This window comes from Emys orbicularis, chromosome 6 (assembly GCF_028017835.1).
Source record: "Emys orbicularis isolate rEmyOrb1 chromosome 6, rEmyOrb1.hap1, whole genome shotgun sequence".
NCBI lineage: Eukaryota > Metazoa > Chordata > Testudines > Emydidae > Emys > Emys orbicularis.
In genome coordinates, this window is record NC_088688.1 from 134,662,498 (window position 1) to 134,689,689 (window position 27,192).

Genomic DNA, 27,192 nt, shown 5'->3' on the forward strand with positions numbered 1-27,192 from the left:
GGAGCAGGGGGACACCCTGACATTAGCCCCCCCCCCCCCCGCACAGCAAGCAGGAGGCTCCCAGGAGCAGCTCCAAGGCAGAGGGCAGGAGCAGCACATGGCAGTGGGGGGAGGGACAGCTGAACTGCCGGAATTGAAAGCCTGCTGAGCAGCTGCTGCACAGGGAACTTAGGGGAGCGGGGGGCTGATAGGGGGGCTGCCGGTCCACCCTGGTTCCAAGCCCCCACCAGCTAGCTCCAACAGGCTGCTCTTCCTGCAAGCAGTGGACAAAGCAGACTGCTACCAACCAACGTTATAAGGGAGCATTGTGCAACTTTAAACGAGCATGTTTCCTAACTGATCAGCAACATAACAATGTTAACCGGGACGACGTTAAGTGAGGAGTTACTGTAGCTGCAGAAAGATGCCATGGTAGCTTCAAGAGTTCCATCAGGTCTCTCTCCTTCACTATTCAGGGGCTTCACACACTAACTCTCAAGCAAGTGCTTTTGTCTTAATACTTGCTATGATTATACACACACCCCATTGACATTCCCAGCAGAGCACACTCAAAGACATGGGAAGGCTTTCTGGATCACATGTGCCTCATCAGCCTCCAATATGGTGCACACAATTAAAGTCACCTGTGATCAAACAAACAGCATCCTGTGACACTCGGTTTCCCAACCTTATTACACAGGAGGGCCACATGAACCTAAGCACAACCTGGAGTGGGCCAAACAGATTCTGTTTCGTAGGTGTTTAGATAGGTTGGTATGTTCAGTATTGTCTATTTAAAAACAAATAGAGAAATCAGTGCATAAAACGTGTATCAGAATTATAGAAAACAAAAAAAAAACCCCATACAGAACTCATAATTAAACTAAAATGATATAAACATGACGACAAAACGCTAACGAATCGGCTGTTAGTATATTGTGTTGAAGCAGGCTGTGGGCCTTACGAAATGCTCTAGTGGGCAGAGTACAGCCCGCGGGCCATAGGTTGGGCACCCCATCTAGTGCAGCTGCAGCAAGATGGTGGGGAGGAATGGACAGGATGGTTCAGAGAGACAGACAGGACCTTTCCAAGACAGAACCTGTGTTGGCCCTGAGCCTGCAGCTGTGTGCTGGGTGGACAGTGAGCCAGGAGGTCTGGGCAGGACACAGTCCTCCCAGCTGAGCTCCTCAGAAACACTGTGCCTATCCTCTGTGTTGGCCCTGCTTGCCTCAGGATTTTCCATCTCTCTTAGAAAGGAGCGTGATGCTGTTGCAGAGCTCCAGGGCCAGGGATGCAGGTGCAGGACAGCAGCCACTTCTCTGGCTACATCTCCTCCTCCTCTTCGCTAACGGCTCCGTCCAGTGCCACCTGCTCTGCTTGCTCTTTCACGTACTGCGCCTTGATCCGCTCCAGCTCGCTCAGCTCCGCCTCCAGCTCCTCCCGGTGTGTTGCTCGCCGGTTCCGCAGCACCTTCATTGGGAAGGGATTCATGTCATTGAAGGCGATGCTCATCAGCTTCCTACCGGGAGAAGACAGGGTGCACGGGTGAGCTAATCAGCTGAACACCTGGTCCTAGTGTGTGAGTGCTGTCCCCTCCTGCCGGGGCAGCACTGCCCTTGCATTGTAACCAAGTGACCAACTTGTAGCCAGGGCTGGACTACAGCTGGCAGCCACAGGCTCTGAGGCCCCCACCCAAGGACTAATCAGCTGATCGTGTCAGTCCCCCCTTACTCCAGTGTAAAGTGTTTCAGCTTCAGCAGCCAACCTTCCTCTGCCCCAGCCCGGAAAAGAAGCCTCTGAGCTTGGCAGGGCAAGCCATGAACACCCAGGGAGACCTTTCTCCAGGCAGACATATGCTCCTCACCTATTGCTAGGATGGATCCTGCTCCTGTGAGAGGCTGGGCCCTTGTCCCCTTAGCAGGCTCAGTGGTATGTCCCAGGACTCCCTTGCGGTGGGATTAGTCTGAGGGGCTGTTTGCCAGGGAAGAGATTCACTGGCCAAATCCTGTCTTTCATCCCATGCCCACGGTGCACACTCGACTTTGTGAAGAGCAGGATCCTTCTTCTCCAGCAGAACAAAAGCAAACCCCAGCCCCAGCCCCGCTGTCCCGTCAATGGCCTTCGTGGCTGTGAATCCTGGATGTGTCAACCTAACTGCTCTTTCTGTTTTGGGCACAAACTCAATTGTACAGGCAACAATTTCTAGGCTGAACTAGAGATCAGTGAACATCACTGAACAAAGGCACATGGCCAACTCTTGTTCCTTCCCCAACCTGCAAGCACAAGGGCGACAGTCCTAGGCCTTGTCATTATTTCATCAAGTTTACAGGTCTGCGCACAAGTGACTGGCCAAAGAGGAAGCTGAGGGCAGCTCTTCTCTCACCTGCCATCTCCTATCATGTGGGTGAAAAAGCGAAGGTACTGGTAAACCTCCAGGCTGTCATGGATCTGCAGAATTTCCTCTTCGTTATACTTAAAGATGGCAAGAGCATAGCGGAAAATCACCTAGGACAAGTTAAAATGTGTTTTAGTGGGCACAGGGCCCCCAGCATCTACCCATGTAGGGACTGAAAGCTCAGGGTGTGGAGCACTCTGGCACTGGTGCACTATGGGATGAGGTGGGACAGCAGGTGTCTGTGCTGCACACCAGAGGAGGGGGCCTTCAGAAGCCAACGCACGTCTCCTCTCACTCGTTGTCAATTTGCACTGTTCATTCTCTGTGCTCCCCTTGGAGAGTGAATGCGCTACAGGAGCAGAGGCTAAACTGGGAGTTAAATGCACAGGAGGCTCTCCTTCTCTGAGGTGGTGGGGAACAGAGAACAGAATTCAGGACTGGCCCGCTCCCCAAGCAGTGGTACCTGGCACCAAGGGAACAGGCACTGGTGGCTGCCCGCATCCTCATGCCCTCTCCTGGCCACTTCATGGTCCAGCAGCAGCTGCACTGGCATCCATTGCATTTGCCCAGCTCCAACTTCTCTGAGATCGCCCTACCGAGGGCCGAGACTGTACCCTCCTCAACTCTGGCTGGCTGAAGCCAGGGCCAGAACATGCCTGGTCTGCTGCTCTCCAGGCCGAGGAAGGAGAAGAGAAGATCCCCTCCCAGCTCCTTTCCCCAACCCGAGAAGGTCCCAAGACCCCTGCAGCTCCAGCGCCCCCTCTAGAAACAGGAGAGGAGATGGAGCAGGTCCCCAGGCCCTCCTCAGGGCAATGATGTAGGACTGCAGTGAGAGAAGCTGGGAAGGCCAGGAGACGGCGTGAGGCCCAGCTGGGGGAGGTCTGGGCCCGGCTACCCCAGCACCAACAAGGTGATGCCAGGGTAATAGAACGGGAGGCAGGGGAGAGACCTGATGAGCTGGGGTATGTGTCCCCAAGCCAGGGAGGTGGGGGTGAGAAATGGCTGTGTGGTGTGTGTGTGCCTGGTAATGGGGCGAATGCTGCCCTGTCTATGCATGTAGGGGCCGTTTGTGTGAGAGAAACAGGATGGGGGTGGCCTGTCTGTCAGGTCGAGGTGTGTATGTGGGCACGCGGTTGTGCTAAGGGTGGATCAGTAGATTTTGATGGGGCTTGTCAGTTTTCTAACTGTTTTTGTGGAGCACAGTGAGGGAGGGGGAGCCAACAGCGCTGCTCCTCAGGGCATAGCTGGGGTGGGATTCCCAGCTCAGAGAGGCGTTTGCAGGAGTGCTCATTGAGCTAGCGTGCTAGGAATAGGACGTAGCCGTGGCAACGTGAACAGCGGGAGAACTAGCCGCCGCAAGCGTTTGCCCGTTCGAGAGCCTAGATACGTGCTTGTGTGGCTAGCCCCGCGCCCGCTCTGGGTAGCACGCTTGCTCCGTGAGAGTTAGTGTGGATTTGTCTCCCCGGGCTGGGCTCAATCTTTCCATTCCAGCCCCAGTACAGACAGAGCTGGAAGCCACAGGCCCACTATCGTTGCCAGAGACACGCAGAGAGACTGGGCAGCTCATCCAGGGAGTTGTGGGACCAAAATGATTATGACACCGGTCTGCTGCCCAGCTCAAGGTGGGGTGTGTGCCACTTGGGTCCGAGTGTCCAAGAACGGCAGCTCTGAGAGCCCGGCATAGCTAGGGCTAGGGGTGGGTCCCTACCTTTGTTCCTTCATACAGGAAGGCATCCCAGACCCGGAGGAGGATGTCGCTGACCAGGCTGTCTACAAAGGCCACCAGGAACCAGTTGAAGGTGATCAGTGAGACGTCAATCCTGTGCTGCTCAAAGTGAGCTGTAAGCCTGGGGAGCTTTTCTGACAAGAAGTCTTTAAAGACTCTTTGATCCACCTGTGTTTGACAAAGCGGGAATCCATGAGATACTGAGGCAGGTGCACATGAAATGATGGGGTCTAAATTAGCTGTTACTACTCAAGAAAGAGATCTTGGAGTCATTGTGGATACTTCTCTGAAAACATCCACTCAATGTGCAGCGGCAGTCAAAAAAGCGAACAGAATGTTGGGAATCATTAAGAAAGGGATAGATAATAAGACAGAAAATATCATATTGCCTCTATATAAATCCATGGTACTCCCACATCTTTAATACTGTGTGCAGATGTGGTTGCCCCATCTCAAAAAATATATATTGGAATTGGAAAAGGTTCAGAGAAGGGCAACAAAAATGATTAGGGATATGGAAAGGTTCCGTATCATGACACTGGGACTTTTCAGCTTGGAAAAGAGACGACTAAAGGGGATATGATCGAGGTCTATAAAATCATGACTGGTGTGGAGAAAGTAAATAAGGAAGTGTTATTTACTCCTTCTCATAACACAAGAACTAGGGGTCACCAAATGAAATTAATTGGCAGCAGGTTTAAAACAAACAAAAGGAAGTATTTCTTCACACAACACAGAGTCAACCTGTGGAACTCTTTGCCAGAGGATGTTGTGAAGGCCAACACTATAACAGGGTTCAAAAAAAGAACTAGATGGATTCATGGAGGACAGGTCCATCAATGGCTATTAGCCAGCCTGGGCAGGGATGGTGTCCCTAGCCCCTGCTTGCCAGAAGCTGGGGATGGGCAACAGGGGATGGATCACTTGATGATTCCCTGTTCTGTTCATTCCCTCTGGGGCACCTGGCATCGGCCGCTGTCGGTAGACAGGATACTGGGCTAGATGGACCTTTGGTCTGACCCAGTGTGGCCGTTCTTATGTTCTCCCTAATTAACTGGAAGAAGAGTGCTGCAGTACGAAGGCTGGTTCTGCAGCAGCATGTGTCTGGAAAGTCAGTGCTGTGTTAGAGGTGGGGCAGGGGTGGGGCCTGGGACAGAGCTGGGGGGTTGAGCCCCCTCCAGCAGATTAGAAAGTCGGCGCCACTAGGCCAAGAGAGCACATTCTGTAACATATACCCCTGTCCTGACTGTGACACACACAACAGCTCTTCCTCCTCCTGCTGGCTGACCACCAAAACAAATGCAATGGAATGGCACCAGCAGCTGTGACTGCCGTGACTTCTGCTGCAAGCACGCTGAAGGATCAGAAAATCTGGCAGACCTGCCCTAGATTCTGATGCACCAGACGGACAGAGGAACCCTGTGTCCATGAGGGAGATTTTAAGAGTCTACACACACTTACTGAGTCGCAACTGGGCTCCAACTCAGAGGAGTCTTGGCGGTCTCTCTTTTTGGACCAAGGGAGACATATATGATGGGCCTAACTCTCCCACACCTACCAGTATCACAGCAAGGTCAGGCCCTTCATGTGTGATTTGAGCGTTTCAGGCTCGGCTGTGCCACTGAGGCCCAGTCCTGGGCAAGGTGCTCTGTGGGGCTGCCCCACCCTAGCAGAAGCATTGGACGATGGTGATTTCTATGAAGTTACTCCAGCTTACACTGTGTAACCGAGGCCCCATGATGGTCTGTTTGCAGGACATCTGGATGTAGGCAAAACATGTGACAGGCTGAAGCAAAATTTCTACTGGCCTTATCTTTTTGAAACAGTGAGAGATTATTCCAGGCGCTGTGATTTGTGCCAGAAGTGCAAAGCGTTAAAGGGACCTAGTGAGGCACCTCTCCAGCCTTTAACCCATTATTGGGAAGGCATTTGCCAGAATCTCTGTGGATATTGTAGGACCACTCCCTAAACCTTCCAGGAATGGGAAGAAGTATATTTCTGTGTTGGTAGATTTTGCTACCAGGTACCCCGAGGCTGCAGCATTGTCTAATATTGAGGCAGAGATAGTGGCAACAGGTCGTTTGCTATTTTTAGCAGAGTGGGTTTCCCCAGAGCAATACTGTCAGACCATGGTCTGGTGGAAAGGTTCAATGGGACCTTGAAATCTATGATGAAAATGTATGTGGACAGGTGACAGAACGATGGGGATGTTCGGCTGCCATATCTGTTGGATCTGTACAGGAGTGTACCCCAAGAATCTACTAGGTTTGCTCCCTTTGAACTGCTCTATGGAAGGCAGGTTAGGGGACCCCTAGATCTGATTCATGGTTCTTGGGAAGGTAATGTTGAGGAAACAGCATAGCCAGTGATGGACTATGTGTCTCATTTTAATGAAAAATTGCAAGGTATGATGGAGTTGTTTCAGCAAAATCTAAAGGAAAGCAAGGGAGTTTGAAAGGCCTGGCATGATAGACATGCCGAGGAAAGAGCATTTGAAATAGGAGAGATGGTGCTTGTGCTGGATCCTGTGAGAAAGAATAAAATGCAAGACATTTAGAATGGACACTTTGAAGTAGTGGAAAGAGTTAATGAGATTACCTATGATGTGAAGAAACTCTATGGATTCAGACAATGCTGAGTGCTTGTGCAGTTAATAAAAGTGTCTCCTCTCCAACCTGCCTGACTTCCGAGGACTTGCTGGACAGCATGGGCCTGATTCTCATGGGCCCGATTCTCATGGGCCCTGCTCTGGGCCCTGCAAAGTAATCCTAAAATTGGCTTATGCAGGAGGGGCTGGGCTGCAGGAGTCGACCATGTCCCTTTAACATCTCTGTGCAAGTACCCTGCTGTCTTTCACCCCTGTAACGTAGCCGGATTCTCATGCTCACCTGTGATGCTATTAACGTGTTGCTGTAGTAATCCGCCGGCATCAGGTTTTCCACAATGTGAACCAGGCACCAGAATGCGCTTTCCTCCTCTTCTAGGACCAGGAGGGCAATGGCTGCCAACCTGCAATGGACAGGACACCATGAAACAAAGCAGACACACTCTATTACCTACTGAGCAGACACTGACCTGCAATAGCACTGGTGGGAAATCAGAGATTCTGGTTGGCATTGGTCTTCTAGCTTCAGGTTTGACATGAAATCTTTGTGTGGCTCTGGTGCAGGGAGCACAGGCTGCTGAGCAGTGACAGGCCAGCCAGCGAGTGTGCTTTTCCAGGGCCTCAAAGATCTCCCTGGATCTCCTGGCGTAACAAGGCTGGCTGGAGTTCATTGCCACGTCCGGCAGCACTGCCAGAGCACTAGAGATTAGGCAGGGCTAAGCAATGAAGCTAGACTCCTGGGGCCAGCACCCCAGTTTGGGTACTTGGGGGGGGCTCTATTGAAGCCAGTGGAGGTGTGCTGATTTACACCACCTGGGAGCCAGCCTCCTGGCACTCTGAGATGGGAGGGGCTCTACCCTGATAGATCCATGTGACAGATTCCTTCCCTTCCCCCCCTCGCCGGTCATCCATTAATCGCCATAGCCTGAGCCCCCTCGACTGCGATCAGCCTCAGAGGAACAGAGGGTGCCCTGTGCTGGACAGGATGAGCTCTCTGGGGCAGGGAACTTGCCTTCCCGAGGTAGTCTGCAGAGCCCCATGCATGTCCTAGGTGCCAGATAATACATACAACATCCCAGCCTGCTCCCGGAGCCGGATGAGAGGCAGGGTCCTAGGCAGCCTTTGGGCAACCTCACACAAACAGCTGGGGAGAAAGAGGGCCCACGTGGCAGCCAGGTGGCTCCGCACAGAGCAGAAGGCACTGGGGGGCGGGGGGGCCCATGTGGCTGCCAGGCAATGCCCTGCAGAAAGCTGGGCAGGGAGGGGGGACCACATAGCTGCTGGGTGACACCGTGCAGAGAGCAGGCTCTGAAGAATAAAGAAGGCTTCCCAATATCTATGTCAAGTCTTCTCCACTAAGGGGAGTGTCACCAGGACAGTTGCGTGCCATGCGTGCCAAACCTCAATTATTACACACCAATTCAGACCTTGCCTTTTCCTATTGCTTAGGAAGCAGAGGCTGACAGCAGCAGCCCGCTTCACATCGTACCGCTTGGGCAGCTCCTGGAAAAGCAAAGTGCTTGTTACTGCCAGCAAGCCAATTCCCGAGGCTGCTGCACTCACACGCCCAAGTGCTTCTGGAGCGACTGTGGGTGCTGAGCAGCTCCCAGGATTTGGCCAACGTGATACAAATGACTGATGTACATTTCATGTCATGTTAATATACATCACAGCAATGCTCCAGGCGTCCTAAATCGCCGCATGAGGGCTAAGTATACTGAGTGAGGCTACAAGAAGTCTTTTGAAAAAGTCACTTTATTCTGCCTCTCTTCTATTCCCTGAATCTGATCCCATTGTTCTTTAGATGCTCAACAGTCACTGATGAGCTCAGAGGAAAGTACCTGTTCGGGAAATGGCTGTGTACCTTTCCTTCAGAGGAGGAGTGACAGCATTTCTGTTGTCATGGGATTGATCACCTGGCTTTGGAAGTTTGTTCCTGGCTGGAGGTTAGTAGGTGTGGGTTTGCAGCCCATGAACAAAGGGCATGATGAATGCTGGGCACAGGAACTGGTCTGCCTCTCTTAGCTCTGAACAGGGGACAGGGAAAGCATGGGGCTGGTGGAGGAAGAGGTGTCAAACTCACAAAACACAAACAAGCCTTCATTTTTAAGCAGGACATTGATCGCCAGTGTATGCGGGCCACAGGGCATTTGCCTCCTTGCCAACTCTGCTACGAGCAGTGTTGTGACAAATGGGCCTACAAATCCACCCAACTTGGGAGCGCAGCTGTAAAAAGTATGTAAAAGTTACAAGTTGTTCCAGTAACCTATAACAACAAACGTTGATGGGAACAGGCACGGATGGGAGACAACTGAAGGGAGAATAACTAAATTACTCTGAGGAAAAAAAGGCCAAGTCGCTATGACTCAAGGACTGCGATGAAATTACGCTCGTTAAAAAGAGGAGATGTGGAGCTGGAAGTTCATGAGCCAAAACTGGTATGTCGGATATTAGGCCTTTTTGGTGGACATAATAATGAGGGGATGGGCTATTCCACCCACCACTCCCTCTTGGGGTCCTTAAAGAGAGATTTTGTGGGGAAAGAATGAAAGAACAAACAAAAAGAACAGATGGATAGAACAGGCAGAGGCTACTGGAGCGAGCTTCACCATCATGGCTGCCAATCCCACCATTTCCTGGCACCTCTGGCCTTCATCACCCTGATCCTGAGAGGTGTTGTGTGACCAGAACGGGCCAGAGAGGGACCCAGATGACATCGCCACCCCTGCTGGCTCCAACTGAATGTCAACCCCCACCTGGGACGACAGTTACCACCACCTTTGGTACCATCTAAGGCGGGATGGGCAAACTATGGCCCAGAGGCCGCATCCGGCCCTTCAGACATTTTAATCTGGCCCTTGAGCTCCCGCCGGGGAGCAGGGTCCGTGGGCTTACCCCGCTCCGTGCGTACCGTGGCTCCTGGAAGCAGCGGCATGTCCCCCCTCTAGCTCCTAAGTGTAGGGGCAGCCCAGGGGCTCCACACGCTGCCCCCACCCCACACCTCCCATTGGCTGAGAACCATGGCCAACGGGAGCTGCAGGGGTGGCGCCTACAGACGGAGCAGCGTGCAGAGCTGCCTGGCTGTGCCTCTGCGTAGGAGCCAGAGGGGGGACATGCCGCTGTTTCTGGAGCTGCTTGAGGTAAGCGCCGCCTGGAGCCTGCACCCCTCCCACACCCCAACCCCCTGCCCCAGCCCTGATCCCCCTCCTGCCCTCTGATCCCCTTGGTCCCAGCCCAGAGCACCCTCCTGCACCCCAAACCCTCACCCCAGCCCCATCCCAGAGCCTGCACCCCCAGCCAGAGCCCTCACCTCCCCCACACCCCAACTCCCAATTTCATGAGCATTCATGGCCTGCCATACAATTTCCATACCCAAATGTGGCCCTCGGGCCAGAAAGTTTGCCCACCCCGATCTAAGGCCTCTCAAACGAGAGATTTTCCTTCTAAAACGCTCTCCAGCTAACGGCAAAGGGAAGAAGGGATGTTGTACAAATGGAAGCCTTAGTTAATACTTTACATTTCAAAGGCTTTAGCTGTTTTTCCTTCTTTTCTGTATCTCCAGTAAAAGGTTAAAAGGCTCTTTAATGGTGTGTTTGCCATGGCACTAAAGCAAGCCGAGGTCTCTGTATGCCAAGCCCTGGGCCTTGTTTAACACTGTTTAATGTTGGAAAGTGACTGGGTGATGTGAACACCTTTAACCCACACGTTCCATCTAAATTAATACAAAAGCAGCCATCCCTGCTCCCCCAGACGGGGGAATCCCTGAAGAACCGACACCATCACTCTAACAGGAAATGTCCACCTGCTTCCCTTCCCTGCAGGTCCCTCTCCTTGCGGTACTCCTCTGGCCCCCTCGCTAGGGTATCTGAGCACCCTATTCTGCAACGGACTGATCCTCCAGGGGCTCCCAGGACTCTGGGGCGGCTCTTATCCCCTTGTACAGAGACAGCCCAGCAGTGAGCAGCCTTCCCTGCTGCTCCGGCAGTGGCACCTCAGCGTCTCACCTGTTTAGCCCCTGGCAGTAGCCGATGGCGGGATTCTGCCAGGAGAAGGCCAGCAGCACCCTTCGGAGCTTGGGGACGAGCTGGGAGGTGGGAGATGTGAAATGCCTGTTGTTGGTCAGGGTGCGGGGCAGGTCCAGCTCGATCTGCCGGGAGGCGGGGTGCTCCGTGCGCTCACACTGCCGCAGCAGGCTCTCGTAGTGGTTGGCGGTGTGGTGGTGGGACAGGCGCTGGGTCACTATCCATTTCCAGACCCTTTGGCGGTGCTCCACGGGGATGCCGCAGCGGATCAAACCTTTCAGCTCTGCAGAGGGGCTCAACTCAGCCATGCCGGCCCATCTCTCACCAAGAGGCTTCTCTACCGCTGTGTGGCTCAGCAGGTTGTTGGATTTGATCTCTAGGGCTTGGATTTTAGCCAGAAGCTTCCAGTCCTCAACCTCGTATTTGGGAATGGTCATAAACCCATAGTCGTCATACTCTCTGGAGAGGGCAGAGCAGAGCAGGGGCTGAAACCCACGTGCTAGGCGCTGGACAGTTTGCCCAGCGGGGTACTGGTACGCAGGGCAAACTGAGTCAGAAGCAGCTACGGTGCCCAGTCCCCACTCCTGCTGCCCTAGGCACAGTGGCTGTCTCCCTGGGCAGCGCCTGTGCGAGAGCCAGCTTTGGCCCCTCCTCCTGGAACCCCAGCTGCTAGAGATGGAAGGAGCCACCAGACTGCCGGGCCTCCTATCCCCCGAGCACCAACACTTCCACGTGTCCTTCCAGTGCCCCCTTTGTAACTGTGTTCAAACCTTAGCCAGCCTGGTCCCGTGGCACCTCAGCCAGGAGTGGGGCCCTGCTGGGTCCTAACCCAGCCGCTGACAAGCTGAACAACCAGACATTTGCCAGAGGTATGGTACAGATTTCCCCATCACATAACAACCCCTCTCCTGACTCCAGGGTTTGTCTTCACTGCAGTTTCCCACCCACCCACCCCAGGTGTTGCCCTAACCCCTCCCATCCACACCTATAACCCTCTCACCCCGCTGCGATGGTGCTTGACACCCGGGTTAGCTGGCCCAGCAGAGCGCAGGAGTCGCTTTCACTCAGGCTGGTAACCTGCCCACTTTGCAGGGAGGTTGCAGACTAACCCATTCAAGTGCTGATGGCTTTCCAATGCCTTCCCACAATTCCCCCACGTTCTCAGGACAAATTCTGCCACAGTTCACTGAAAGACTCTCAGAGCCGCTCGGCTCATTGCAGCACCAAGACCCAGAAGTCCAGTGAGGTCCCAGGAACTCGAGTGTGGGTTTGCAGTGCAGCTGCTCACACCCTGGTGACCCTGCAGAGAAGACAGACCAGCCTCACACTTCCTCCCGGCCTCTGCTCATCCCCAGTATCCACTTATGGGAGATGTGTGCACAGAAACCCCAAACTGCCTGCAGGCGACGGCTGCTCAGTCACTTCCCCTCCACAGCGGCGATGAGTCCTGTGCTCACCCCAGGCTAATTGCACTGCCTGGCTAAGCAGAGCATCCCAGCTCAGGGAGGGCAAGGAATAGCAAACTCAGCAGTGAGGTGTGTACTGAAAACGTTATTGCTGATGGCACCTCGTCTGGCTAAATGCACAGAACAGGCTCCATCGCAGGGGCCTGGAAGTGCTTTGTTTTAGGGATGCATCTTCCTATTCCAGAATCTGTAACCCACGGGTGACTGTCAGCAGCCTTGAACTGGGCTGTGGGAGACATGCAGATCCGTCCATCCGGTTGCTGCCAGAGATCCTGGAGTTGGGCTATGCACACTGTGCAGGACAGCAAGCCTGTCCACCTCAGCACGGGACAGCTGGGAACCTGGCAGAAGGCGCCGCCCCAGGACTGTTCTGAGCCGAGGGCCCATCCCGTGACAGAGAGTCCTTCTGCACTTGCCGCATCCCTGCCACAAAGCAGTGATGCGCCCTTCTCGCCCACGTGCCCCTTACCTGACAGGGTTCAGCTGAAGAGCCTCCGCTGCTTCCTCCTCCGCATCCCACTGTAGCGCCTCCTGGATCAGGCTCTTCACCAGCTCGGCCTCACCGCTGGCCAGGTCAGGGGAGGCCTCCTGCAGCCTCCGCAGCATCATCAGGTATTTGGTCTCCACCTGGCAGCTGCGGGCTTGCAGGCGGGCACACTGGAAGAGAGCGTTGGGGGTGCCATCAGAGTGGCTTGCTGCAGATGCACAAAACTGACAGCCCCTGACACGTGTGTCAGCCATGAGCATAGCTGGAGAGCAAAGCCCACATCGCCTGCCCTTGCCCCTGGAAACCCCCCACCCAGAGGCACCCAGCGCCAGGGGTCTGCCCCAGCAGCTGCCTGCATCTCCCGTGTTCATGGGCAAGCAGTTACTGAGTCAACCCCATGCCACGGAGCGCAATGGAGGGTGGAAGGAGCAGCCACAGCAAGGCCGCTGCAGCAGGAAAGAGCCAGAGCCCCGCAGGAGCAAGGAGAGGAGCCCGGGTGCTGGCAGTAGGTCACTGCTGTGCAGCAAGGGCAAGCAGGGGCTGGTGAGCTGGGGGGTGTTAGAGGGTAAAGCGGGAGTCCACGGGAGGGTGTGTGCATGTGGAGGAAACTGCATAGGGAATTTTATTAGGGGGGTGTCAGAATTGCCCAGAGTGAATTGGCCAGGACACCTGGGTTCATACCTTGACCACTTTGAAGAGGCATCTAAAGCCTTACCCTGTCTCATCTATTCCAACTGCTCCTCTGCAGCTTCCCAGCCAGGCCGTGCTACTCCTCTACTGGCAGGGACAGTGCTAGTGACTAGCAGAAGGCTCAGCTGAGTTTGAGACTCCGGTGTGCTGGCCACTGCCCAGACAAGTAATGAGAGACAGGCCTGCCCCAGAGAGCTCAGAGCCAGGCCAGAGAAGGGGTGGGAGAAAGGAAGCGTCATTCTCCCGGATACACAGGTGAGAGGCTGAGGGACTCACCCAAGGGCACGCCAGGCTAGGAGCTCACTGGAGACATCTGCGCATCAGCTGCAGCAGTTAGGAAAGCAAACAAGGTGTTAGGGTGCATAGGGATGGGATGGAGAACACCATGGAACTAATACAGTGCCATTATACACAGCACTGCCTCGCCGCTGTCTGATTCGTGTGGACAGGACTGCACCCCACTTCGACAGTCACTGCAGAACTAGAGGGGACCATAGCGGGGGAGGAGGAGAACTAAGGGCTCTGAAAACAGATTAACTGGGACTGTTTACTGTAGAGAGGAGATGAATAGGAGGGAGCATGGCAAGAGTACAATCATGAATGGAACAGCAAAGATAGGACCAAGGGCAGTGCCCGCGCCATCACACAATACAATAACATGGAGAAACTCGGTGAAATCAAATGGTGCCAAATTCTGACAAAACAGAGAGGGAAACACTTTTTCATACAGCACACCATTAACCTGCGGAACTCACTGCCACATGAGGTGTTGAGACCAAGAGCTGAGCAGGATTCAAAAAAGGACTGAATGTTTCTGTGGCTGAGTATCCAGAGTTATGATAGCAGAGATTAAAAGGCAGACAAGTGCTTCAGAAGGGACAAACTCCAAGCGCTGAGTGTCAGCCGACCTCAAACTCCTGGGGGCTGAAGGGAACTTTCTCTGTGGGCATCTTAGCTTCAGCGCTGCATCCTGCTGGCACTGGCCCTTGTCGGCAACAGGCTACTGAACTGGATGGCACCTGGGATGAGCCTGTTCCTATGTAAACCCCAGAGCCTCACGTGACTCTAAGTTTGTGTCTGGCCTGGAGCTGAAATTTGTAGAGAAGCAGAAATTTGATTTTGCAAGACCCCAACTCTACTAATGCTTCATCGTCCCTTGAGACCCAAACAAAAATTAGGGTTTGCCTGTATGTTATTTGGGAAACTCTTGAGGGAAGATGATCAGAGATCCCATGTCGGGGCCACCAAAATGCAGAGTGAAGAAGTGGATGGGAGTCTACTGGGAACAAAACCCTTGTTGGCTTACTGTGCATCTGGGACTGGGGCTGGGTAGGAAGGGAAACTCCTGCATTGGTGCTCACTTCACAATAACTAAATGAACAGCTGCCACCTCTCTCCACAGCTCATCTCACCTTCATCAGCAGGACTTTCTCCTTCTCGGCAACGCTTCTCCAGAGCTTCGTGACCTGGTGGATCTCGGAGTTGAGGAACTGGTTCTGAGTTCTGTAGGCATCTAGGTCATCCTGCCAGAAAGCAGAGCAGGTGCTCACACCAGGCTGGCAGCTCGCAGACAGGCTTTTGCTAGTCTCTCTCTTTTAAATCCCCACAGAACAACTAAAGAATGAGAGGATGGCTCCATAATTTAAGGTAAAATACATTACAGGGAGGGCATAATTCTCCCAAATAACATCAGAGACCCAGGAAATTTAGATGTAAGGCTAAACTTAAAAGAAATTCAGACACGTTCCGGTCTGGAATGTACAGGTAGGGCACCCAAACCACCTTACCTCTGCCCTGTAATAGTGCATAATGCTTGGGAGATGCTGCAAGGAGACAGGCAGAGAGATCTGGGTTTGGTTCATTTTTAAAGGCATTCCAGGCACCAACAAACCCCACCTCACTGCAGACAACAAAACCCCACTGTTGGCTGCAGTGCTTCTCTGTTGAGAGACACAAGCGTCCATTATAACTGCACAGAGGAGGCTGGGAGCTGCACGGTGGGCCAGGCTGTCTGAGGGGAAAAGTTGTTTACACAGAGGACACATCTGGACAGACTGAGTGAAGGCAGCAACAGAGGAGGAGCTAAGGGTTGAATGGAGGATGACTCAGCGGAGTCAGGCTACCACTTCCCCATCTCTTGAACCAGACAAACCCTTCAAAGCCCAGGACTGATATCAGCCCAGCACTTGCAAACTGCCTGCACTTTGGACAGCAAAGGAGCGGCACAAACCAGTCCAGGCGCCTGCTGTACCATCTACTAAAGAGCCCCCCAGCTGCTGATTTGGCTGTGCCTGCCTCACAGACCTTCAAATGCTCAATCTCCTCCTGCTGCTTGTACAAGGTATCCGCGGCAACAGCATCAGCCTCTTGCACCGGCTCAGAGAGATCCCGGGCAATCTGCTCCGTGAGCTTCAGGATGACTTGCTGCTTGGCCTGGTTCTTGTCCATCAGGAGCTGCACGTGCTCCTGCAGCTCCTCCACACGGCTGTCCCTCAGAGCCACGCTCTGCTCCAGCTCCTGCTTGTCGGTCTCCAGGGCTTCCACCCGACTGCTGAGCTCCACAATTTGCCTCACTTTGTGCCGCACCAGCTCCAGCCGGTCTCTGTCTTCTGCAGCAGTCAGGTACATGCTGGATGCTCTCTTCTCCTGCTGCGCAGCCTCCAGAGCTTTGTGGAGAAGCTTAACCAGCTCCTGCAGGGACATGGAGCGATCGTCACAGCCCACGAACCACAGGCAATACAGCACCGGCTCTGAAGGAGGTCGCAGCAGGCCTGGGGTTCTGGGTAAGGGACGGGGGCACTATCTAAGGGGATTTGGGGAGACGTCCCTTGGGCAGGACACCCCATAGCTGCCTTTTGCTGAGATGTGGGCACTAGCCAGCGTCGGAGAACGACTTGCAACTCCTATGTGTCTATAACAGCGGAGCTGTGCTGCCAGCCTGCCCTGGGAGCACCCAGCACGGATGGGTCGCCATGCTCCATGGCCTGTACCACCCTAGAGGTGCTGTGCTGTTTGGAAGGGGATGCTGTGCATCCTACCTGGCCCCGGGCTCCCCACAGGCTGACTGGTTGCAGAGCCCCGGGCAGGGGCGGCGCGCGCTGGCTCCGGGGCTGCCAGCAATCCCCTTGTCCTGGCAACACTTTCACAGTCACCTCCCCTCCCCGGAGCAGGCTCTGACTCATGGCACATGGCCACAGAGGAAGCTTGCACGGTCTGGGAGAAGGCCATCGCCTCCAGGAAGTAAACGAAGGACGAAGCCAACTGCTCATCATGGGCCTGTTTCCTCTCCTACTGACACGGGTGTGAGCCCAGTGACCCCCCCGCAACCTGAGCGGGGTCACACCAGTGTGAGCCCACTGACCCCCCCCGCCCCGAGTCACACCGGGGTGAGCCCACTGACCCCCCCGCCCCAAGTCACACCGCTGTGAGCCCACTGACCGCCCCGCCCCCGCCCCGAGTCACACCGGTGTGAGCCCACTGACCGCCCCGCCCCCGCCCCGAGTCACACCGGTGTGAGCCCACTGACCGCCCCGCCCCGAGTCACACCGGTGTGAGCCCACTGACCGCCCCCTGCCCCGAGTCACACCGGTGTGAGCCCACTGACCGCCCCGCCCCCGCCCCGAGTCACACCAGGGTGAGCCCACTGACCCGCCCGCCCCCGCCCCGAGTCACACCGGTGTGAGCCCAATGATCCCCCCACCCCCGCCCCGAGTCACACCCGTGTGAGCCCAATGACCCCCCCTACCCCAGCCCCGAGTCACACCGGGGTGAGCCCACTGACCCCCCCCGCCCCGAGTCACATTAGTGTGAGCTCACTGACCACCCCACCCCAAAACACACCGGGGTGAGCCCACTGACCCCTTGCCCCCGCCCCGAGTCACACTGGGGTGAGCCCACTGACTCCCCCGCCCCGAGTCACACCCGTGTGAGCCCACTGACCCCCCCCCAGCTCCGAGTCACACCCGTGTGAGCCCAGAGTGACCCCTCCCCAGCCCCAACTGAGAACAGCTCCAAAGGAACATCACTGGAGAACCAAGCATAACACGCTAGCAAATGGCACCCCAAGAAGTGCTCATGCTAGCACCTAGGGGCTTGATCCAAAGCTCCCTGGGGTCTATAGAGCCATCCCAATGGCTTTGCTGGGCTCTGGAGCAACGGTTCCCAGACCAGTCTTACCTTCTGAGACTTGATTTCCTCTGTCAGCGTCAGGACCTGCTGCTGCAGAACAGCCACCTTGTCAGGGGAGCTTCTCTCACGTGCCAACCCTTCGGTGAAGGCAGGGAAACCGCTGGTCAGCCACTTCGCTTTCCTAGGCCAGTGTGACCTGGGCCCAGCCCGTGTGTCCTCTCGGGCCTGCTCCCTGACTGAGGGAGACAAGTGAGAGGAGGGGAGTCACTTCTCTTGTGGGAAACCAGCACCAAACTGAATGACCAGCTGGAGAATGACGGACACACAGGGCCAGCTGAAGTGCTGTATCTAACGTAGATACACAGGGGCCCCAGCCTCAGCCGAGCTCGAGCGGCCGTAGCTCCGCTAGAGTCAATGGGGCTGATCCCAGCCAGTGTCAATGGGCGTGGCTCCACTGGAGTCAATAGGGCTCTGCTGATTTACACCAGTAATGGCCATTTGGAGGGAAGACCGGCTGCCAAGCGAAGCCTGACCACTCTGGTGGGAGGATTTGCTGCTCAGAACAGAGAGCAGAGGCAGGAGTGGCTGCTCTAAACTGCAGCCATTGGGAAAGTGCTGGCAAAGCCCATGCCCGCTGCCAAGGTACCCCACTGCTGCAGGCACCAAAAAGAAAACAGGGCCAGGTCCCCAGCTCCTGCAAAGTGGTTTCAAGGGAGCTATGCCAGTCAGTGCCAGCTGGGGACGCAGCCCTGCGATGTTCCAATGCAATGAGAGGGAGCTGCTCTGGAGCCCCGGAGAGCAGAGCACTAGGGTTCGATGTCCCCAGAGGACATCGTGACGCTCCCTAAGGCCTTGGCTACACTTGTGAGTTACAGCGCAATAAAGGAGCCCCGGGCGCACTAGCTCACTCCCCGTCCACACTGGCAAGGCATGCAGAGCGCTCTGACTCCGTGGCTACAGCACTGCTGGTACTCCACCTCGGCGAGAGGAATAACGTTTGCTGCGTGCCCGCTGGAGCGCCGTGGCGCCAGTGTGAACGAGGTGTTGCATTACTGCGCTCTGATCAGCCTCCAGAAACGTCCCATAATCCCCTTAAGTCAAGTGGCCACTCTGGTCATTGTTGTGAAATCAGCTGCAGGAATGCGGAAATGCCCTTTCAAAGCTCCGTTTCGGAGAAGCCGGCTGCTTATCAGCGCCAAGAAAAAGCAAACATCTACTGTTTGCTTTGAGTGAGTGAGAGAGAGGTGGTGGTGGGGGGGGGGGGTCTGAACTTACAAGACAGCATACTGACACACTCTCAGCACCCCAAAAACCCACTCTCTCTCCCCCCACATACACACAACACACTCCCTGTCACACTCCACCTCACCCCCCCCCCATTTGAAAAGCACATTGCAGTCACTTGCATGCTGGGATAGCTGCCCATAATGCACCACTCCCAATGCCGCTGCAAGTGCTGCAAATGTGGCCAGGCCAGTGCACTGTCAGCTGTCAGTGTGGACAGACTGCAGCGCTTCCCCTACTGCGCTCTCTGAAGGCGGGTTTAACTCACAGCGCTCTACATCTGCAAGTGTAGCCATGCCCAGAGAAACCCCCGTCTCCTTCAACAGCTGGCAGGGCTGCTGCACAATGATTTCACGATGCCAGGCTGGGATACAGGCCACAAAGGGCAGTGAGGAGAAAGTACCTGGACATTCTGCCTCCCCTTCCACCTCTTGTTCTTCCGCCGGAGTCCCAGGGTGCTCCGGGAATCCCTCAACACCGGAGATGCTCCTGCCATTCCCCGGGAGCTGCCTGGTGCCACAGATATTGTAGATTGTATTTCTGAAAAGACACAGAAACCCAGGGAGCCCAAGGGCCAGGAGAGCCGTGGTCACTGAGGCCAGCCTGATCACTGGCTCCCCTGGATCGCCACGCCCCTGGATGCTGCTCCTCACTTCGTTATGCAGGAAGGAAAAAGTAAGGCAGAGGGGTCATTGGGAGGTACCATCACTTGGCATAAGAAAATCCAGACAAACATCCATCATAAGAACAGCCATACTGGTTCAGACCAAAGGTCCATCTAGCTCAGTATCCTGTCTTCCGACTGTGGCCAATGCTAGGTGCCCCAGAGGGAATAAACAGAACAGATAATCATTGAGTGATTCATCCCGTCAGTGATCATTGGTCCTTTTGGTCAATTTCATGGTCACAGGATTTTAAAAATCATAAGTTTCATGATTTCAGCTGTTTAAACGTGAAATTTCACAGTGTTGTAATTGTAGGGTCCTGACCCAAAAAGGAGTTGTGGGGGGTTTGCAAGGTTATTGTAGGGAGGGTTGTGGGACTGCTACCCTTACTTCTGAGGAGCTGGAGAGCAGTGGCTGCTGGCCAGGAGCCCAGCTCTGAAGGCAGAGTCGCTGCCAGCTGCAGCGCAGAAGTAAGGATGGCCTGGTATGGTATTGCCACCCTTACTTCTGCCCTGCTACCTTCAGAGCTGGGCGCCTGGCCAACAGCTGCCACTCTCCGGACACCCAGCTCTGAAGGCAGCGCAGAAGTAAGGGTGGCAATACCATGACCATCCTAAAATAACCTTGTGACCCCCCCCTACAACTCCCTTTTCGGTCAGGACCCCAATTTTAGAAACACTGGTCTCCCCCGTAAAATCTGTACAGTATAGGGTAAAAGCGCACACAAGACAGATTTCATGGTGGGAGATCAGACTTCACGGTCTGTGATGCATTTTTCATGGCCCTGAATTTGGTAGGGCCCTAGTCATCAGTGATCATTAAAAAATAGATAAAAAACAGGTCAGATCCCAGCTGGTGTCAATTGGCTGTAGCTCCACTGGCGTCAGTGGGGCCAGATCCCAGATGGTGGAAGAGGTGGATGAGGCTTTTTTTAAACAACTAACAAAATCATTGAAAGCCCAAGATCTGGTGGTGATGGGGGACTTCAACTATCCAGATATATGTTGGGAAAATAACACAGCGGGGCACAGACTATCCAATAAGTTCTTGGACTGCATTGCAGACAACTTTTTATTTCAGAAGGTTGAAAAAGCTACTAGGGGGAACTGTTCTAGATTTGATTTTAACAAATAGGGAGGAACTCGTTGAGAATTTGAAAGTAGACGGCAGCTTGGGTGAAAGTGGTCATGAAATCATAGAGTTCACAATTCTAAGGAAGGGTAGAAGGGAGTACAGCAAAATAGAGACAATGGATTTCAGGAAGGCGGATTTTGGTAAGCTCAGAGAGCTGATAGGTAGGTCCCATGGGAATCAAGACTGAGGGGAAAAACAATTGAGGAGAGTTGGCAGTTTTTCAAAGGGACACTATTAAGGGTCCAAAAGCAAGCTATTCCGCTGGGTAGGAAAGATAGAAAATGTGGCAAAAGACTACCTTGGCTTAACCACAAGATCTTGCATGATCTAAAAAATAAAAAGGAGTCATATAAAAAATGGAAACTAGGACAGATTACAAAGGATGAATATAGGCAAACAGCACAGGAATGCAGGGGCAAGATTAGAAAGGCAAAGGCACAAAATGAGCTCAAACTAGCTACGGGAATAAAGGGAAACAAGAAGACTTTTTATCAATACATTAGAAGCAAGAGGAAGACCAAAGACAGGGTAGGCCCACTGCTCAGTGAGGAGGGAGAAACAGTAACAGGAAACTTGGAAATGGCAGAGATGCTTAATGACTTCTTTGTTTCGGTCTTCACCGAGAAGTCTGAAGGAATGCCTAACATAGTGAATGCTAATGGGAAGGGGGTAGGTTTAGAAGAGAAAATAAAAAAAGAACAAGTTAAAAATCTCTTAGAAAAGTTAGATGCCTGCAAGTCAGCAGGGCCTGATGAAATGCATCCTAGAATATTCAAGGAGCTAACAGAGGAGGTATCTGAGCCTCTATTATCTTTGGAAAATCATGGGAGACAGGAGAGATTCCAGAAGACTGGAAACATAGTGCCCATCTACAAAAAGGGAAATAAAAACAACCCAGGAAACTACAGACCAGTTAGAATCATAGAATCATAGAATATCAGGGTTGGAAGGGACCTCAGGAGGTCATCTAGTCCAACCCTCTGCTCAGTTAGTTTAACTTCCGTGCCAGGGAAGCTAATGGAGCAAGTAATTAAGGAAATCATCTGCGAACACTTGGAAGGTGGTAAGGTGATAAGGAATAGCCTGCATGGATTTGTAAAGAACAAATCATGTCAAACTAATCTGATAGCTTTCTTTGATAGGATAACGAGTCTTGTGGATAAGGGAGAAGCAGTGGATGTGGTATACCTAGACTTTAGTAAGGCATTTGATACGGTCTCACATGATATTCTTATCGATAAACTAGGCAAATACAACTTAGATGGGGCTACTGTAAGGTGGGTGCATAACTGGCTGGATAACCGTACTCAGAGAGTAGTTATTAATGGTTCCCAATCCTGCTGGAAAGGTATAACGAGTGGGGTTCCGCAGGGGTCTGTTTTGGGACCGGCTCTGTTCAATATCTTCATCAACGACTTAGATATTGGCATAGAAAGTACGCTTATTAAGTCTGCAGATGATACCAAACTGGGAGGGATTGCAACTGCTTTGGAGGATAGGGTCAAAATTCAAAATGATCTGGACAAACTGGAGAAATGGTCTGAGGTAAACAGGATGAAGTTTAATAAAGACAAATGCAAAGTGCTCCACTTAGGAAGGAACAATCAGTTTCACACATACAGAATGGGAAGAGACTGTCTAGGAAGGAGTACGGCAGAAAGGGATCTAGGGGTTATAGTGGACCACAAGCTAAATATGAGTCAACAGTGTGATGCTGTTGCAAAAAAAGCAAACGTGATTCTGGGATGCATTAATAGGTGTGTTGTGAGCAAGACACGAGAAGTCATTCTTCTGCTCTACTCTGCGCTGGTTAGGCCTCAGCTGGAGTATTGTGTCCAGTTCTGGGCACCGCATTTCAAGAAAGATGTGGAGAAATTGGAGAGGGTCCAGAGAAGAGCAACAAGAATGATTAAAGGTCTTGAGAACATGACCTATGAAGGAAGGCTGAAAGAATTGGGTTTGTTTAGTTTGGAAAAGAGAAGACTGAGAGGGGACATGATAGCAGTTTTCAGGTATCTAAAAGGGTGTCATAAGGAGGAGGGAGAAAACTGGTTCATCTTAGCCTCTAAGGATAGAACAGGAAGCAATGGGCTTAAACTGCAGCAAGGGAGGTTTAGGTTGGACATTAGGAAAAAGTTCCTGTCAGGGTGGTTAAACATTGGAATAAACTGCCTAGAGAGGTTGTGGAATCTCCATTTCTGGAGATATTTAAGAGTAGGTTAGTTAAATGTTTATCAGGGATGGTCTAGACAGTATTTGGTCCTGCCATGAGGGCAGGGGACTGGACTCGATGACCTCACGAGGTCCCTTCCAGTCCTAGAGTCTATGAATCTATGAATTAAGCAGAGCGCCCCATAAGCTCTGACAATTCACCGCAGCTGAGGATCTGGCCTCAAGTCTTTCCTGTAAGTGAATGTTGTGCTAGTGACGGTGGCAGAAAAGACTGGTACAGTATAGATCAGGCCTGCACAACATGCGGCCCAGGGGCCGCATGCGGCCCGCGTGGGCTCACTGTGCGGCCCGCGGGGGTTGAGAAGGTGGGCTCACTGTGCGGCCCGCGGGGGGGTGAGTAGGCAAGCGGCGGGTGAGGGAGGGGGGCTGAGTAGGTAAGTGGGCGGGCAGTGGCGGGGAGTGAGTAGGCGAGCCGGGCGGGTGGGGGGCTGAGGAGGCGAGCGAGCGGGCAGTGGCGGGGGGTGAGGAGGTGAGCCGGCGGGCATGGGGGGCTGAGGAGGCGAGCGGGCAGGCAGTGGCGGGGGATGAGTAGGCGAGCCAGGGGAGGGGGGCTGAGGAGGCGAGCGGCGAATCGGTGGCTGACCTGTTCTACTGATCTGGTCTGGCTCCCATCCCCTCTCCCAGGGCTGTCTCCAGGCACCAGCAAAACAAGCAGGTGCTTGGGGCGGCACATTTCTAGGGGTGGCATTCTGGCGCCAGCCATCATAGGCGCCGACTCCGGGGCATGGGGAAAAAAGTGCCCCGCCGCCCCAGCTTGCCTCCACCTGCTCCCCTGAGCATGCTGCCGCCGCTCCGCTTCTGGGGAGGGATAGCTCAGTGGTTTGAGCATTGGCCTGCTAAACCCAGGGTTGTGAGTTCAATCCTTGAGGGGGCCATTTAGGGATCTGGGGCAAAAATCTGTCTGGGAATTGGTCCTGCTTTGAGCAGGGGGTTGGACTAGATGACCTCCTGAGGTCCCTTCCAACCTTGATATTCTATGATTCTCCCCCCTCCCTCCCAGGCTTTCCGCGCGCGAAACAGGTGTTTCGCACAGCAAGGCTGGGAGGGAGGAGAAGCCGAGCGGCAGGGCGCTCGGGGGAGGTGGCGGAGGTGAGCTGGAGCTGGGAGCGGTTCCTCTCCCCCCCCCGTTACTTCCTGCGCCCCCCCACCCTAGCTCACCTCCGCTCCGCCTGCTCCCCTGAATGCACCGCTGCTCCGCTTCTCCGCCCTCCCTCGCCTGAGAGGGGGGGGAGAAGCGGAGCGGCAGCATGCTCGGGGGAGCAGGCGGAGCGGAGATGAGCTATGGCGGGAGGCCCGCAGGTAGCAATGGGGGGGGAGGAAAAGCGGCACACTGGGGGAGGAGGCGGGGGTGGGGATTTGGGGAAGGGGTTTGGAAGGGCTGGAGTTGGGGCGGGGCCGGGGGCAGAGGGGCACAAAAAAAAGGGGGGCCGGCCAACATTTTTTTTTGCTTGGGGTGGCAAAAATCCTAAAGCCGGCCCTGCCCTCTCCAAGGGTTGCAGCTGTCTGGAGGTGCTGCCTTCCACGCCTTCCTCATTCACACCTCATTCATTCAACAGGGCCATTGATTACAAAGTGGGGGGAAGATCTTATTCTACTTCTAGCAAAAAGACATTTTTCTTTTACCTTAATTATACTACCTTAGGGGCCCGCTATAACAAATTACCGAGGTTCAATACTGCTGTTTCAGTGGGGCGGCGCTGGGGAAGGAGGATTTGCTTCCGCGGGGCAGATGGCGCTGGGGGGAGTATTTCGACAGCGCTGGGGGGATTGTTTCCGTGGGGCGGATGGCGCTGGGGTGTGTGTGTTGTGTTTCGGGGGGGCTGGGTGGCGCTGGGGTGGGGGGTTGGCGGCGCTCGGGGGGTTTCGGCCCTCAGCTCTTTTCTTTGGAGTAATATGGCCCTCACCGCTTTACGAGTTGTGTAGGCCTGGTATAGATAGTAGGCAAAGCCAGCTCTTTCTTTCTTTGTCTCTCTTGCATCACACCGTTCCCTTATTTGTGTCAATTTGTCTTGGTTACAGTAAGTACAATATATGGGGTCCGCTGGACATGCCAAACTAGACTCCTAACAAAACTGGTACCTGGCTATGACAGCAACAGGTGCTTTGGAAATACTGAGAGGGAGAGAAACAAACCACGCAGCAGAGGCTGGATTTGAAGATAGGGGATGCAAGGACACACTTATATCCTCAGGCTCCTAACAGAGTGTCTGTTTCTGCTGCCCACCTGACCCACAGATAAGAGCCCTAGCTAAACTACCATGCTGTGGGAAACAAATCAGCCTCTCCTACCCCACCCGAGATGTTCTCCAGTCCCCACGGAGCCTGAATTTTTGGCATTCTCCTCCTAGGAAAACACAGCGTGTGGTCCCAATGGGCTGGCTAGCAGTGTTAGCCACCGGGACTGTCAACAGTGTTAGCTGTCAACATTAGTATCTTTTCCCCTGACTAGCATTAGAGGCTAGAAGCTCTAGCCTCCATGATCTGGTGCTTGTGACAACCAGTGACAACGGTGAATGCTAGGGCTCCAATCTCCAAAGCACGTACATACAGCCATGCACAGGCTTATGCACTCTGCTGGATCAGAACTCGGGAGGTCAGGGCCTGATCCGGTTCCCACCTTAGTCAGTGAGAGCCTTTCCCTTGACTTTGATGGGAGCTGCATCAGGCCCTTGGAGAGGCTGGAAGTCCATGTGCATTTGGGGCTTGATCCTGCAAGGGGCTGAGCACTCTGGCCCTGATCCACTGATGCACTTCAGCATGAGCTTAACTTTAAGCCCTGAGCAGTGCCACTGACGGCAATGGAACTGCTCACCCTCTGGGAGTTAAGCACTTGCTGAATCGGTTCTAGAGCGCTCAGCGCCTTGCAAGGTCAGCTGCTTTGGGCCAACACTACATGACTACTTCTGCGCATGCCCAATGCACCTGATCCAACACCCACTGGAATCAGCAGCAAGAGTCCCATTGACTTCAGTGGGCTCTACTTCAAGCTCTACTGCGTGCACTCAGACACGACTGTGAGCGCACTTACTAGATTGTGCACATCACCGTAAGTGCTCGTGCAAAAGGTGTATGGACACTGGCATTTAAAAAAATCCAGGCTGTAGACCTGCTGATGAGATTTACTGGTCAGAGAGCCAGAGAGGGGACAAGGAAACACTGCAGAGAGCTTGCATTTCCTCCTGTGCGGTATTCACTCTACTGCGTTTGAGTTCCCACATGCTGCATGAAGGCATTACCCACATGACACATTTCTTGTCTTGTGCTATAGTAATGCTCAAGAGCACCACAAGACAGGAGCCCAATACACCAGCCACACCTCCATCGCCACTTACTGTATTTCAGTCCAAGGGTGTTTGAGGGAGATGTTCTGGAGGGCATCAGACAGCTGGGGAGCGGGCAGAGAGGCTGCCTTTAAACCTACCACATCTGTAGGGGTTTTCACAGGGGGCAAGAACCCCTCGCCTTCAGTGTGAACTAGAAAACCAGGAGAGAAATTAGATGAGCTCCTAAACCTTTGATCAAACTCTGCCTCTTTACATTAGGCATTAAGCCTTGTCATATCCTTTCAGCTCAGTCTGTATATCTGTTCAAGACAGACCAGAGGAAGCCATCCAACCTTCCATGTAGTTTTCTAGAGAGACAAGGTAGGTGAGGTAATATCTTTTATTGCTGAGAGAGACCAGCTTTCGAGCTACACAGAGCTCTTCTTCAGGTCTGGGCAAGGTACTACCAGCGTCACAGCTAAATATGAGATTGAACAGATAGTTTAGCACAGAGGTGGATTAGGGGTTTGTGGGGCCCTGGCCAGAGCAAGTAGGGGCCCTTTCCCACCCCTTCTGCCTGCAGTCCCCCCTGCATGAGGCCACCGCGCCCTGACAGGAGCACTGGGTGGGCAGGAGGAGTCGTCAGGGTATGGGGGTGCCCATTTTTCCTGGGGGCCCCCAATTGGCCGGGGCCCCTGGGCAGAGGCCCCATTGGCCTAGTGGCTAATCCACCACTGGTTTAGCATAAGTAAGTAGCACATAATCTATCTGTTTGATCTCATATTTAGCTGTGACACTCGTAGTACCTTTCCCAGACCTGAAGAGCAACTCTGTGTGGCTCGAAAGCTTCTCTCTCTCACCAACAGAAGTTGGCCTAGTAAAAGATATTGCCTCACCCACCTTGTCTCTCTAATATCCTGGGCTACAACACTGCATACAACAATTGTAGTTTGCTACACAGATAAGAGCCCAGAGGCCGGCAGATGCAAACATCTTTCTATTCATCCACTGCCAAGGTAACCTAAGTTGACTTTAACTGTTTACATTTTAAAGTGTACAATGCAGTAACCCTGAGTAATGTCCACACAGACGCCAAACAAGGAAAAAACAGAACTG

At 53.6% G+C, this 27,192-nt stretch overlaps 1 protein-coding gene across 2 annotated transcripts in view; it reads right to left on the minus strand.

Moving 5' to 3' along the window:
• Nucleotides 1–730: 730 nt before the first annotated feature.
• Nucleotides 731–27,192, minus strand: part of TBC1D2 (TBC1 domain family member 2) — a 29,084-nt gene continuing 2,622 nt past the window's right edge. The window contains exons 3-14 of one of the 2 annotated variants that reach the window (XM_065406112.1): nt 26,146–26,287; nt 19,186–19,322; nt 17,547–17,734; nt 15,675–16,061; nt 15,158–15,193; nt 14,783–14,893; nt 12,663–12,850; nt 10,710–11,186; nt 6,989–7,109; nt 4,083–4,268; nt 2,363–2,484; nt 731–1,498 (exon numbers count right to left, since the gene is read on the minus strand). In XM_065406112.1, coding sequence (XP_065262184.1) covers nt 1,303–1,498; nt 2,363–2,484; nt 4,083–4,268; nt 6,989–7,109; nt 10,710–11,186; nt 12,663–12,850; nt 14,783–14,893; nt 15,158–15,193; nt 15,675–16,061; nt 17,547–17,734; nt 19,186–19,322; nt 26,146–26,287 — 2,291 coding nt within the window. In that variant the 3' untranslated portion in view covers nt 731–1,302. The remainder of the gene's footprint in view (nt 1,499–2,362; nt 2,485–4,082; nt 4,269–6,988; nt 7,110–10,709; nt 11,187–12,662; nt 12,851–14,782; nt 14,894–15,157; nt 15,194–15,674; nt 16,062–17,546; nt 17,735–19,185; nt 19,323–26,145; nt 26,288–27,192) is intronic. The other variant, XM_065406113.1, reaches the window with a different exon arrangement.